The 15,230-nt window shown below is 36.4% G+C and overlaps 1 protein-coding gene and 1 long non-coding RNA gene across 24 annotated transcripts in view; one reads left to right on the top strand and one right to left on the bottom strand.

Annotated features, from left to right (window-relative positions):
- Positions 1 to 15,230, top strand: part of ppip5k2 (diphosphoinositol pentakisphosphate kinase 2) — an 85,903-nt gene that overhangs the window by 27,930 nt on the left and 42,743 nt on the right. For all 23 annotated transcript variants that reach the window (XM_016994832.2, XM_016994831.2, XM_008113983.3 and 20 more), the window contains exons 7-17: positions 479 to 633; positions 3,003 to 3,104; positions 4,454 to 4,615; positions 5,116 to 5,237; positions 9,058 to 9,159; positions 10,306 to 10,392; positions 11,572 to 11,647; positions 11,732 to 11,841; positions 12,110 to 12,195; positions 13,115 to 13,240; positions 13,342 to 13,463. In XM_016994832.2, coding sequence (XP_016850321.1) covers positions 479 to 633; positions 3,003 to 3,104; positions 4,454 to 4,615; positions 5,116 to 5,237; positions 9,058 to 9,159; positions 10,306 to 10,392; positions 11,572 to 11,647; positions 11,732 to 11,841; positions 12,110 to 12,195; positions 13,115 to 13,240; positions 13,342 to 13,463 — 1,250 coding nt within the window. The remainder of the gene's footprint in view (positions 1 to 478; positions 634 to 3,002; positions 3,105 to 4,453; positions 4,616 to 5,115; positions 5,238 to 9,057; positions 9,160 to 10,305; positions 10,393 to 11,571; positions 11,648 to 11,731; positions 11,842 to 12,109; positions 12,196 to 13,114; positions 13,241 to 13,341; positions 13,464 to 15,230) is intronic.
- On the bottom strand, positions 7,228 to 14,189 carry LOC134296690 (uncharacterized). Its single transcript, XR_010003515.1, has 3 exons — positions 13,687 to 14,189; positions 10,913 to 11,013; positions 7,228 to 7,318 (listed from the first exon to the last, which is right to left on the bottom strand). It is a non-coding gene; the product is annotated as an uncharacterized LOC134296690 (long non-coding RNA).

Below are 15,230 nucleotides of genomic sequence, written 5' to 3'. Positions count from 1 at the left end.
TAAAGGAAGTAAAAAAAAAACTTGGGTGAGAGATTAAGTCCGAACAAATGGGTCTGTGCAACAAAATGTAGCAGTTTCTGTTCACTCCAGTTTTATCCGATTTTTTCCTTTTCTTTTCTGGTCATGTATGTGGAAACATACAATTGGGGGAACTGGACAAAAATCATAATTGTATGCAAGCTGCTTATGTGAGTATCTATTCAGAATAATTTCCCTAAAGGAAAGGATGTATGGAAGATAGAATTCACGGAACTGTGTTATATATGCATATTCTGGCAAGAACTGTGTAAAATTCTCCATTTTGTCTTATTAGGTTTTAATGGTGATTATTTGTTCATGTTTGCTTAACATGACAAGTCATGCATTTCTTAAAGTGTCCACTTAGAATTTGGAAATAAGTTGTTATGTCTGGTTGTTGCTCATCCCCGTCCTTTATTCTTACTTGTGACTCAACAAGCTTTTCATATTCATTTTCCAGAATGCAATTTGATTGAAGGAGAAGATCATGTAGAAGTGAATGGAGAAGTTTTCCAAAAGCCATTTGTAGAAAAGCCTGTTAGTGCTGAAGACCACAATGTATATATTTATTATCCAACATCTGCTGGTGGAGGAAGTCAGAGACTGTTTCGGAAGGTGATGGAACTGAATTGAATAGTAATTAATCTGTTTGTTCACGTTTTTTTCAAAATCATTTTTTATTTTTAGCACTGGAATGTAAAAAGGAGAAAACCTTAAGTGAAATAGTGCTATTTTGTTCTATTCCAGTGATTATATTGTATATTGCAATAACTGGAAATTTGCAGTTATTCATAGAATCATAGAATAGTAGAGTTGGAAGAGACCTCATGGGCCATCCAGTCCAACCCCCTGCCAAGAAGCAGGAAATCGCATTCAAAGCACCCCGACAGACGGCCATCCAGCCTCTGCTTAAAAGCCTCCAAAGAAGGAGCCTTTCCATAATGTAATAGATAGAAAAGGATAGTATGAAATGAACATAGATAAAAAATTGCAGTAGGGATTATACATGTTTGGTCAGTGAATAATTTGAGAAAGGGACCAACAAATTCTGCCAAAGTAAGGAAGTGATTTAAAGTTTACATTATATTAGATTTTTGTTTTATTACACCTTTCCAGAAAATAAATTGTTCAAAGTAGTTTGCAATATAACAAGTAAAGAGAGCTAAAATACATAAAACATCAGTATTTCAGCAGTGCCAGCTTGAATTAGTGTTTCAATAACACGTTATTCAATTTTTTATTTCATGATGCATACTTGGAGCAAGATCACATTTTGTCTAACTAGTGTAATTAATTCTAGTGTGAGTAGTTCCACTTTAGATCCCCTGCTTAAGAGTCAGTTTAATTGCTCAGTTATTTGCTTCTTTTAAACATTTCTATCCCACCTTTTTCCCAATAAAGGCCACAGTGGGGCTTACAACAAAATTGACCAAATGCAGCTAAGACTTTTTAAAAAAAAATAAAAATCTAAATTTAAATAAACAATTATATTAAAAACACAAATGTTTTCTAGATTCATTTCAATCTAGTTTCAAGTCTGGTTATGGAACAGAGAGAGCTTTGGTTGCCTTGGTAGATGACCTGTGCAGAGAACTGGATGGGGGAGTGTGTCCCTGTTTGTTCTCCTGGACCTCTTGGTGTCTTTTCATATCATCTACCATGGTATCCTTCTAAGTAACCTTTCTGGTATGAGGCACTGTTCTTTAGTGGCTCAATTCCTTCCTGGAGGAACAGTCTCCGAAGGTGGTGCTGGGGGACTCCTGTTCGAACCCCTGGCCTTTGACCTGTGGGGTTCCTCAGGGTTCCGTTTTGTCCCCATGTGGTTTCATATATGCATGAAACTGCTGGAAGAGATCATCTGAAGTTTTCTATGTGCAAGTGACACCCAGATCTATTACTCCTTTCCACCTAAAGCCAACGAAGCTATACTGACCCTAAACCAGTATTTTGTCATTAGTAATGGACTGGATGAGGACAGATAAATTGAAACTTGATCCAGAAAAGACAATGTGCTCCTGGTCAGGGAATAGGGATTCAACCTGTGCTGGATGGGGTTACACTCCAAATAAAGGCACAGGTCGGCAGTCCTTCTGGGTTCAGTGTTAAACCTGGAGGCCCAGGTATCTGCGTTGGCCCGGAGGGCCTTGGCACATTAAAACTTGTTCGCTAACTGCAACAGTTCTTTGGGATGCTGGATCTGGCCATGGTGATACATGCCTTAGTTATATCCTGTTTGGATTACTGTAACCCACACTACATGGATCTGCCACATGAAGAGTGTTTGGCAACTTCACCTGGTCCAAAGAGCTGCGGCCAGGTTGCTAACTGGGGCTGGCTAGAAGGAGCATTCAACCCCTCTGTTGCAGCAGCTCCACTGGCTACCAGTTTGTTTCTTGGAACAATTCAGAGTTCTGGTTATGATCTTTAAAGCTCTATATGGCTCAGGTCTAGGCTATTTGGCAGAGTGCTTCTTGTATGAACCTGCCCAGACCCTGAGATCCTCAGGAGAGGCCCTTCTCTAGGTCCCATCTCTATTTCAAGCTCAGTTGGTTGGAACGGCCAACCTTCTCTCTCGGTGGCTGCCCCTTAACTCTGGAACTCCCTGCCCAGGGGGAAAAAATGACCATTCCCTGCTGTCCTTCTGACGGCAGGCTAAAATCTTTTTATTCAGGCAGGCTTTTAAAGAAGTAAGATTTTAAGATCAAGTCAAGGGTGCTGCGGTTTTAGTTATGAATAGGTTTTTAATTGGTTTCAAGGGTGTTAACTGTTTGTTTTAATACTGTTAATATTTAATTCTTTTTTAATGTTTGTATGTTTTTAGGTTTTCAATTATATTGTTTTGGTTTTATTGTGAGACACTGAATCTCTTTTTTATGATGATGATGTGAGAGACAGTATTCTCACACCTTTCTAAGTTTATGTGTTTTATTTGAATAACTGAGATGTCTTGGTACAAAACAATATTGATGGGGAATTTGTTTCAGATTGGCAGCAGAAGCAGTGTTTATTCTCCTGAAAGCAATGTGAGGAAAACGGGTTCATACATTTATGAGGAATTCATGCCTACAGATGGCACTGATGTGAAGGTATGGCAACTGGATATTATGGTTTATATTTAAAACAATCAAGTGGGTAAGAAGTTCAGCAGCTTTACATGTGAAACTTATCTCTGCATGAAGCATTTCAATTATTACATTTGAAATAGTTGAAATGCCATCTTTTGTCTTTTCCAGGGAAAATAAATTTCCTTGGACAATATAGCTTTTTTTGTTTTTCTTTTAAAAATTATTTGCTCTCAGTTCTGTTCTAAAAAATGCAGATGAAATTGTCTGTTTTCTGAGCATGCAGTCAGATGCTCTTTTCCTAAAAAGAACTTACTCTAACATTCTAGTCCTAAAACTTTAATTTTGGGAAAGTCTGCCAGATAAAATGTTTTTGCCTTCCTACTTGGCCCAAGAATAGATTAACTATGATCATTTTGACATTAGTTAATCTATTAAGTCCTGTTGATTTCACCAGCTCCAAATATGACCAGATGTAGTACTCCACTGTTTTAAAATTAAGTTTACATGTATAAATTTGAAGAGTGGATAAAATCATATTTAACACCATACATGTATTTGGAGTGTTTTGGATTGATCTGTGCAATCTGTAAGCAGTTGTTCCAAAACTGTTTTTTGTGTGTGATTGAACTTTCTCCTGACGATTTCCAATCCCATTGCCAAATAGCTTGTGTTTGTTTTGTGAAGTGTGGGACAAAAATGTCCAGCTTATAAGATGGATCCCTGTCTCAGCTGCTGATGTAATTGTTTATCTGTGTCTATCTTTCAACTGGTAAAACATACAAGGCTTCTACACAGGAAATTTCCACTTTTTGCTAAGAAGCTACGCTGGTGCCTTTAAAACTGAGGATTTGATTAACAGTATAAGCATGCACTCCAAACAAATTAAGCATGTATTTTGTAGTTCATGCTATACATGTTTTTTATCCCATGAACTAATTTAAAGTTCTCCAAATGTATTGGAGACTTCATTTTTTAACCATAGAGCTCTTTTTTTTGGAGAACTCGCCCCAAGCTATATCAGAGAATATGGATAGGGAAGGTACTGATTTGAGCATGCATATTGCTGATTGCATATTCTTTGGAAATCCACTTTGTAAGCCAACTGAGTATGAGCCCTACTTAATAAATTTGTAGCAGCTGCAGAGGTCAAATGAAACTCTAAGCAACTTTATATTATCAGTTGCAATATAAATGAAGTATAGTTTTGAACCATTTCATCCTTTTGACCTTTTCTCTAATCTCCCTGTTGTGTGAAAGTAAATGAACACAAATTCAGTGGCCTTGAAGCTGGAGCATTCTATGAAATGAAACTTGTCATTCATTTTGAGGGAAAAAAATCTTTATTCTCTATCCTTTTTTTTCAAATAAAGGTCTACACCGTAGGACCAGACTATGCACATGCAGAAGCTCGTAAGTCTCCTGCTCTTGATGGAAAAGTTGAGAGGGACAGTGAAGGAAAAGAAGTCAGATATCCAGTCATTCTTAATGCAAGAGAGAAACTGATAGCCTGGAAAGTATGCCTCGCTTTCAAGGTAATGTGTAAACTTAGTGCACAGGTAAAACTGGATGTTTATTCTCTGATTTTTTTTTCTTTTATAAGGGATAAATAAACTTGCTCTTTTTTAAAGTAGTAGATATCCCTGACATTTGAGTTTTAATAAAACTGCCTGCCTCCGCCTCTGATTCGAAGAGAAAGTCCATTGAGAAAAAAAGAATATAAGGAAAGGCTGTATTGCACAAAATGGAAAGCAATGTCTTATCTCTTTACTAATTCAGCTGCTTCAGATTGAAATATGCAGTTAGGCCTTTTAGTATTGTAAATTGTTTTATGAATATGTGCTGGTGCTTTAAAAGTATAGGATCAAGAATATACATTTGGAGGGATATGAAATTCATAGGTCCTTTTAGAGTTCTGTAATTTGCCTGCTTGTTACTAGTGAGACATAGGTGTTTGTTTTTACTATAGCAGATTATAGATGAAAATGAAAACATGAGCCTTTGCAAATATTTGAATCTATTTTTCTCTTGACAGCAAACAGTTTGTGGCTTTGATCTGTTACGTGCAAATGGACAATCCTATGTCTGTGATGTCAATGGGTTTAGCTTTGTGAAGAACTCTATGAAATATTATGATGACTGTGCTAAAATTCTTGGGTAAGGATTGAACAGAAAACCTGAGTAAACTTTTTTAGGAAATTTAAAAATGGGTTTTTCTTGCCTGACCTTTTTTTTTTAACAGAGCATTTTTTTTTCTTGTTGTTTAATAATTTAATTAATGTAGATTAGTCCTAAGCTGGTTTGCAAGTTCTCACTCTCAAATTCTTTGTGTAGAGCAGGGGTTCTCAAACTGATAGTGGGGGGCTCCACTGCACCATGCTGTTTCCCACCTCCTGAGAAATGCAGGGAAATTAAAGTTTTGAACTGCTGGAAACAGCAACAGCATCCTCCCGGAGCATAGACCCTTCTCCGCCCACCCTCCACCCCCCTGCCCAGACTCTTTTCCTTGCCACCTAGACACCCCCCCCCCCCCTTCGTCTGTCTTTGCTTCCAAAATCCTATTTCGCTCCCACTGCTCAAGGGGTGCTGTGATTGTATTTTTCTTGCATGGCAGAAGCGGGTTGGACTTCTGGGGTCTTCCACTGAAATGCTGCTAAGTTTTATGTTGGTTACAATTGTTCTTCCATTTAAATATTGTATTGTTCTTTCTTTTTTTATTTTGCACTGACACTGTATGAATTAGTTCACACAGACACTCTCCATCCATCTGCCACTGAGCCAACCCATGCCTGATTGATTGATTGATACACACATACACACTATGTATATAATACTATACAATATAATATAATGACATTTCTTCTTTGCTTCTAAAAGGGCTCCACGGCTGAAAAAGTTTGAGAACCCCTGGCTTATTCATACATTGGTTTACCAGTTAAAATTCATGAGTAAAACCATTTTCGGTGGGAGAGGAGTTGAATCCTTAAACCCCCCCCCCCCCCGTGCGCGCGCGCTACATCCCTGTTGCTGGTGGTTTTGTTTCAGCCAATAATTAAAATAGAAGCAGTATGATATCCTCAGTTTTACTTACCTATCCCCCGCAAAATATTTCCTCTTGAAGTGTTTGTGTGCCTCTATAGGTCCTCAAATGCAATTCTGTGGTAGGCTTCCAGCCCAAGTGTGAATAAAACATAGTGTTTTCTATTATCCACATTTTCAGGTGTGGTCTTGGAATGTATCCCCATGGACACAGGAGTCATAATGTGATTGGAATTTTACAGGGATGTACAGATGGCCTTTTTATTTTGTTTTTTTAAAAGCATCCAGAATCACTCTTCCTATTAATTAGGCATTTATCACTTCCCACACCTAGACTATTGACTGTCACTCATTGTAATAAACCATGTGGGGCACATTAGGCCACATACTTCTTGCTGAAAATGTATGACTGATAAAAATATTGTATGGCTCGATGGATATTGTGATGCCCGTGAAGTCCAGAATCAAGCCCAATAAAGCAGCTTTGGCAGGAATGTTGACCTTTATTTGGATAACCTTCTTGGAATCCTCAATACCAATTCTAAATTAGCTATTGAACAATAGAGTGAACAGCCACCAACAGTATCCATTCTGGTTATTCAAAGCTAGTGCTCTCACAGGAGGTATGAGCATGAACACTGAACCACCCAGGGCTCAGGATAACATGCCAAGTTGATCCCATAGTGCCAGATGAGAAGGTGTCATCACCACCATCAAACTTCCCAAGTCTTAAATTTTGGGAGTTTTTCATTATATCTCTCAGCCCTATTTTGTCAATAATTATCTTGGTTAGAATTTGTATTCGTAGTCTTAGATATGCTCGTTTTAGGAAGAATATTGTGATGTAATGCAATATCAATGTAGTAGATTCCATTTTTCCATTTATGAAAGATACACAATTGTATTCCATGGTATTAATATTTAACATTCTTTACTTTGTATATTTTAAATTTCATGACCTTTTAATGCTAAGTCTATCCTACTTGAACAAGAAGTTACATCTTCAGAATATCTGTATGTCTGTGGATTTTAGAAGCCTCTATATTTTCTTATCCATCTAGGCTAATAGAAATTCATCATTATTACTTTGTGTTGGCAGGTCTTTGAAGAGAGATGGATTTTTGGACTGATTCTGACAGCAGAGTACATTGTAGCTTTTCATGCTGATGACCCCTTTTTTGACAATTTGAAGTGAAAGTCTGATGAGATATAAAAAAGATATTTCTTTGTTAATGATATCTCCATTAAGCAATATTTCTCTTATGTTAAATAGTTATTGCAGTTCATGAGGTGAAACAGATGAGTACTCTGTCTATTAAGCTTCTGCTTTAGGGTGAAAATTGGTCATAACTTACAGTTTTATTACTATTTTTTCTGTAATGTGATTAATATAGAACTGGTAATGGAATTATGCAATTTAGGTAAAATATTTTTTGAAGTTGATTCAGATAGTTGTTACATATTCTTGTCTCAAAGAATTAAATTTATTTGTTTTGGCATGTTATTGTTGAACATGTGTACCTTTTCAGAGGTTGGTAAATCTCTTTTGCCAGTATTCCTCATGAGTGGCTATGTTGATTAGAGCTGTTGGGTGTAATTCAACAATCTCTGGAGTGTCACAAGTTGGTTTACTCAATTATATTCTATCCAACAGCAGTATTCACAGGATGGCTTAGAATATTGAAACATTAAAAGGGCAATCAACATTTATAAAGTCACAAAACACAACAGATGTTGGCCAGAATGTAACTACCATAGCTCTCCTGAGAGCCATTCAGTGGCTGTTGGAGAAAGCAGGGGAAGGTGCCTGGCTAAGTTTGTGTAGAGACAGACACAGAATAATTGGATCATCTACTGGCACATCATGAAGACACTAATGAATCTGTATTTGACTATAGGCTGTGTTTGACTATAGGAATATAGTCAGATGTTCCTCCTATTCCTCCCCATCAGCAGGTGGTTGTGTGTGCAAAAGACTTCAAAGATCATTTCAGCCCCTGGTGACCTGGTTTGCAAGTTCTCACTCTCAAATTCTTTGTGTAAAACATATATGGGAGGGGAATTTCATGTTTCAGAAAAAAACCCTATTAATTTTCTGTTCATTTTACAAGGGCACTGAACATTCCAAAGTAATTTGGAATATTATAGTTGCAAGCATTTTTCCTTTGACTAGCAATTTCTCTTTTCTTTAGCTTGTGATGATCAGATTTTCTCATCTCAATTCAGAATGGAACAATTGAAATCAGATTAATTTGGAGTTTATCACTTAGATGTCTCATCAATTTTACTGATGCTACCAAAAGTGCAGGAGCCTTTAGGGACTTTTCCAAATCTTTCTATTTCTCAAACCTTTTGGACTCACTTTAGGTGACGTCCTGGTTTAATCTCTATTATTGAGCTATATCCATAGCCATGGTAATGATATTTCACATGGCTTCTCATGGCAGCACAATGAAATTTTCTTCCTTTCCTCTTCCCTCTACATCAGTGGTTCTCAACCTATGGGACCCTAGTTGTTTTGGATTTCAACTCCCACAAATTCTAACAGCTGGTAAACTGGCTGGGTTTTCTGAGGGTTTGTAGGCCAAAACACCTGGGGACCCACAGGTTGAGAGCCAGTGCTCTACATTGTAGCCCCCATCACTGGGATCAATACCAATCCAGCTGATTAGAACAGAATTGTTTTTAAAGAATCACAAGCAGATGTTAAACAATAATTTGATGATGAATGTTATCAATATGTGATGTTTCCATCCATTCATTCATATGTTTTGGCTGATAATGGTTTTCAACAACTGGATTGTTTCATAAACTAGCTAGAAAGATTGAGTTTCAAAAATAAACAGTTTCTTATGGAGAAACTTTAAAGTAAAATTTTAAGTATTTTATGGATAAACTTTTTAACTAAACATTTAATTTTTGTTTTTCTTTCATTTAGAAATATTGTAATGCGAGAACTAGCTCCACAATTTCAGATCCCATGGTCAATACCTTTGGAAGCAGAAGATATTCCTATAGTGCCAACCACATCTGGAACAATGTAAATTAAATGTTATTTTGCCTAAATAATGCAGACTTCCTATAAAGCCATTCTGATTTTTTTCCTCATCTGTCAGGGTAATCAATTTTGGCTTAGAATCGTTTGTGTCTGTGATGAATTGCTGTTATACAGAGGTTTGTGATAATGATATGTGAGTTCCCTCAGTCCAATTTGATTTCTCAGATGTATCAAAGTCTGGCCTGGATATCAAGCCTTACTGCTTTATCCCTTGTGAATGTCTTTATGACGTTTAGCCTCTTCCCCAAACACCCAAACTAACTCTGGGAAGGAATGCTGGAGATAGTACAGTATACTTTGTATATATACTATGTATACTCTTCAGGGATATCAGGTGCCAGTGAGAACAATGAGATTTTTATGCTTCTGCATGAGACTAAGAGGGTTGGTGTCTTGCTTTGTGTTAGATACCTAAGGAACATAAGTGGAGGCAAAAACATCCAGTTTCCCATCACCTTCCTTTACTGAAGTATAGGACTGTTGTTGTGCACCTTCAAGTAATTTCCAATTTATGGTGACCCTAAGGTGAAAAATCATGAGGTTGTGTTTTTTTTTTTTTTGCAAGAGTTGTTTAGAAGGGATTTGCCCTTGACTCACTCTTCTTGTAACAAGCATTAGAGCATCTTGTGTATGAAGGCACGTTTATCCAGACATTACTTAGAAGTAGTTACAAAGTTTCAAAACAGTCTTTAAGTCATATTCAGCTAAGGTTAGATTGAACACAACTAGGTCAACATCCTGGTAATGATACAGAGGCTGTTCTATGTGTTTGTATGTTGTTGAAAAGCTGTCTGGACCTCTTTGTCTGGCCTACATGCAAGTTTCCTTTAGGATGATGAGGCAGGCAGTATCCTACCTCCAGAATACCATATTTTTATAGCATCAGCAGTTCATAAGCTGATGTCTTTTGCAAGAACATTTCAAGTGAAGTCAAATAAATGTTTCTGGTTAATTGTTTTCAAAAGCATAATGAGAGAGAGGGAATTTTTTAATTCACTGAGTCTACATAGAACTGGCAACAGAATTCAGACCTATATATGTGTCAATAATTTAATTGTACTATATACTTTGTAATTTTAAACAGTGGCCTACAGCTAAATTTAAACACATATTTTTGTATATTTGCAGGATGGAACTTAGATGTGTCATTGCTGTTATACGACATGGAGATCGGACCCCTAAACAAAAAATGAAAATGGAAGTTAAACATCAAAGGTAAATGATTGGTGAGAAAAAAATGAAATGAAATAATTTGGATATTTGCCTGTAAGAATTGTGCCATCAATTTGATCATTGGAATAATAGGCCTCTTGAATATGTGTCTTGGTATTTGTATAGATTGGATACATATTTTAAGAATGGATCATTGACGAAATGTTATTACTGCCATTTTGGTCTCTCCTTGATTTCAACTTGGAGCTGTAGTTTTCTGGTTCTACATTTTCATGGTGCATATTTAATGCCTTCTGCTGGAATTGTGAATTTCTGAGTTTCTGTTTATGCAGACAGCTATCACTGTGTGTAGTGCTATCAGCAAATTAATATTATTACAAAAATATTTGTAAGAGAAGTGACAGGACATGGTATGGTTGGGGAATATTCTGAAATATTTTCCCAAATAAATATCAACATTATGAGAAGGTCAATGCTCTTTATTTCTGTGATATCTTTCATATGAATAAACTAAGAAATAAAAGCACACAAAATTTTATCATAAAACATGAACTGAACCCACTTCCAGTATTTCCAGATTTAAATTGTACTATAAAGAAACAGCTACTTCCATAACAGCTTGTGTTGAGGTCTTTTTTGATCCTGCTTTCTGAATTATGGTGGCTGGTGTCCAGAGAGAGAGAAAGAGAGCAAGAGACATATTAGTGGCAGTGTCCTGTTTGGGAATTCACTTCTACACAAGATATCCCTAATGCAAATATTATCGTTATAGTCAAGCAATTAATTTCTTTCTTTTGACACACACACACACACACACACACACACACACACATATATATATATATATATTATTTTATTCTAATATATTGTTGGTATATTGGTACATTGTGTTTTTGACACCTGCCTTAAAATTACTTAAGGTGTGTGTGTGTGTGTGTGTGTGTGTGTGTATATGAATATGAAATAACATTTTAACTCTCGATCATATGTGTTAGTATTGGTTCTTTCAAAAATGTGACTAAGACATGGAAATGTGGAATGAAATGTCCATGAGATACAATGTCCTCCTAATCTCAGGAAGGCTGAAGACATCACTAAATACATGGGAAATGCATGTTTCTACTGTTTTGACAACCCAGAACTAGATTTACAACCCTATGATGTGTATCTATTTATATGTGGTAAAATAATTCATTGCACCTCTGATGTGTTTTTTTAAAGGTTTTTTGATCTTTTTGAAAAATGCAATGGCTACAAATCAGGGAAACTAAAACTGAAAAAGCCAAAACAATTGCAGGTACACTATTCTCTTTTTTCTACATATATACACATACACAGAGTTTGTATATATTCCTTACTCAACTTGTTACTCTTTTTTAAGGAAGTACTTGATATTGCAAGACAGCTCTTAATAGAACTTGAACAAAATAATGACTCTGAGATTGAAGAAAATAAATCTAAACTTGAACAGCTGAAAACTGTGCTAGAGATGTAAGTGTTTACTTTGTAAATTCCATTTTTTTGAAAGATTTCCTGTAATACTGAAAGACATGTTGAACTCTGTGTCAAACTGGAAATTCATTAGCAATATTATTCTACTTTCAGATGGCATGAAATAATTGAATAAATTCACTGAAAGTGAATTTTATTCCATGTGCCAATGCTGAAATTATAATTAATCATTTGTTGTTTTACAATATCGGTAATATTTTGCTTATCTAGAGCCAATCCTCTTTATCTCTGCGCTTTTTGTCCCTAGGTATGGCCATTTTTCTGGTATAAATCGTAAAGTACAGCTAACATATCTTCCTCATGGTTGTCCGAAAACATCTAGTGAAGAAGAAGGTACCATTTAATTCCTAGAAATTATTAGTTCAGCATTTTTTTTTGTTGAAGTTGATTTCTTAAATGCTTTTCCCCATGGGCTGGTGCATACTAAGGGTGAGACCCTAAGAACATTTATTGATGATCAGGTCTACTGCACACAGCGGGATTTATACACAACATATGTAGAATATGTGGCGCAGCTGGTTAGTAGCCTGCTGCAATAAATCACTACTGACTGAGGTCGTGAGTTCAAAGTCTGAGTCGGATTGAGTGCCCGACTGTTAAGTAGCCCCAGCTCATTGTTTACCTAAGCAACCCGAAAGACAATTACATCTGTCAAGTAGGAAAATTTAGGGACCACTTATGCGGGGAGGCTAATTTAACTAATTTACAACACCATTAAAATGTCCAGCAGCGTGTGTGCCAGATGAGGAAGTACTTCAACAAAAGGACTCGTTGTCACAGTGGATGATGAAGCAACAGCTCCTCCTGTGGCCGGAATTGAACACAAAGCCAAAAGCTGGAAAGTTAAATCGCCTCTGTATCTGTCTGTGTGTTGTTTGTCTAATGGCATTTAATGTTTGCCATATATATGTATATTGTGATCCGCCCTGAGTCCCCTTCAGGGTGAGAAGGATGGAATATAAATACTGTAAATAAATAAATCCCCCCCCCCCCCCAAAAAAAATGGTTAAAAGTTAGATCTCCCTTTTCCACATGCTTTAGCACCAGCAGCTTTTAATACTCTTCCGGTGTTAGAAGAAATTTGCTACGCAGCTTGAGAAGCTGCAATTTAGTCTCATTAAACCATGATGCATTAAAATAATTTCACAGTTCTTTGCTTTTTCTATATGATACGAAGAAACAATACTTTCCAATGTAGCCATTCTATAATTCTTTCAAAGTATTGATAGCTTTTCTTTTGGCTTACATCTAGATAACCGCAAGCAAGAGCCATCTCTGTTGTTAGTTCTAAAATGGGGAGGAGAACTGACACCTGCAGGTAGAGTTCAGGCAGAAGAACTAGGAAGAGCTTTTCGGTGCATGTATCCAGGAGGTCAAGGTATCTATTTTGCCCTTATACTGGTAAGAGAGAAAGTTGTATCTTTTCAACAAGAACAATTACACCTTCAGATTATAACACTGGTAATTTTTCTTTGGTAGGAGATTATGCTGGATTTCCTGGATGTGGTCTGCTTAGATTGCATAGTACTTATCGGCATGATCTCAAAATATATGCTTCTGATGAAGGAAGAGTCCAAATGACTGCAGCAGCTTTTGCAAAGGTACTATGAAAAACTACAATGTGTGTGTATAAGGGGGGCTGTTATACTGAATACAGGCTACTTCCATATAAGAGAGAGAATATTTTGATATATAAACATCACATCATTTAAGGGTTTTTTCACACAGAATTAGCTTATTGGCCAACATTTATCTGGATAAAATAAAAAGATAAGATATTATATGCAATATATATATATATATTTAAAAATCAGAAGTGCATACTTTTTTTCTTTGTATTGTGACTTTTAAGAATTGATGTTCAGTTTTCCATATATAATACTTTTCACACTGGAAGTAAAACGAATGCTTGGGACTCTTATACTGAGAAATCACAGTTAGACTTGTTTAAAGTTTTGAGTAAGTATAAGTGTCAATTCAATTAAAATGGTAGTCATACTGACCAAGGTGTACAACTAGCACCGCAAAGGTCATATCATATATATGAAGCTGACTGTATGACACTTCGTGCTAGTTCAGTGGGCATTTTGATGAGTTACAGCTGGGATATCAGCTGGCTCTGTTAGAAACCACTGATCTGTGGGGATCTATGTATTGCTGCATGCAAGCTGTCACTTTATTGTGCAGTCATCAAGTGTTGAAGGTGACTGTGTGACATAGCCTGGTGATTCATAAGTAAAAGTGTAATTCTTGCCCCTCTTCTGCTTGTTTTACACATGCATAACTTAGACATTCACTATGAGAAGTTGTAGAATGTGTTTCCTATTTAGTATCGCTTGGAATATTGTGTATATTTCTGGTTAACAAAATTCAAAATGTATTCGAGAGCTAGAACAAGAGTAGTAAAGGACAATAAAATAGAGGCTCTAGTACCATTTGGTTTTTTGTTTAGAAAAATGTTATGAGGAACAAGATTTAGATATATGAAATGATGTATTTTGTGGAGAACATGGATAGGAACATTTTAATTTTATTGTATTCTGCAGTCATCTATTTAAGATAAACTGTAAGATATTCAAAGCAGACAAAAGAAGTATTTTTTCAAAGAATTATATTGAATTATAGAGTTTGCTTCAAACATGACTGCCAACTAGAACATCTTTTTTTAAAGATTGTATAAGATCGTAGAGCATACAGCTATCAATAGTGACTAATGATGGCTATTTTTTTATTGTATACAGTATAAGAGAGGAAAATTATTCCTCTAAATACTAGTTATAGTGGAATAAAATGGAAGAATGCTATTTTGCTGATATTCTCCCTGTGGGTTTCCAATAGGCATCTGATTGCCAGATTTGGAAGAAGAATAGTAGACTAGATAAGTCTTTTGTCTGCTATAACATGAATTCTTACATTCTTAAAATTATAGATATAAGACTTTTTTTCTGAATTTGCATGCCTTGCAATCAATTTTTTCTGAAAGTGAGGAGAACATCAAAAGCAGTTGGTGGTATGAAGTGGAGATCTACCATTCAAAGAAAGAGAAGTGTTAAAAACCATGAATCCTGTAGTGCATACATGCCAAATGCAAGGCCCACAAGCGAAATACAGCCCTACTCATCATTTTATGGGGTTTTTTTTTCGTTTTTTGTTCGTGTCAGGAGCAACTTGAATTGTTTCTGGAGTGAGAGAATTGGCCGTCTGCAAGGACGTTGCCCAGGGGACGCCCGGATGTTTTGATGTTTTACCATCCTTGTGGGAGGCTTCTCTCATGTCCCCGCATGGAGCTGGAGCTGATAGAGGGAGCTCATCCGCACTCTCCCCGGGTGGGATTCGAACCTGGCAGCTTTCAGATCAGCAACCCAACC

This window comes from Anolis carolinensis, chromosome 2, assembly GCF_035594765.1.
Source record: "Anolis carolinensis isolate JA03-04 chromosome 2, rAnoCar3.1.pri, whole genome shotgun sequence".
Lineage (NCBI taxonomy): Eukaryota > Metazoa > Chordata > Lepidosauria > Squamata > Dactyloidae > Anolis > Anolis carolinensis.
Note: the sequence above shows the minus strand (reverse complement) of the source record. Positions and strands in the feature narration are given on the sequence as shown.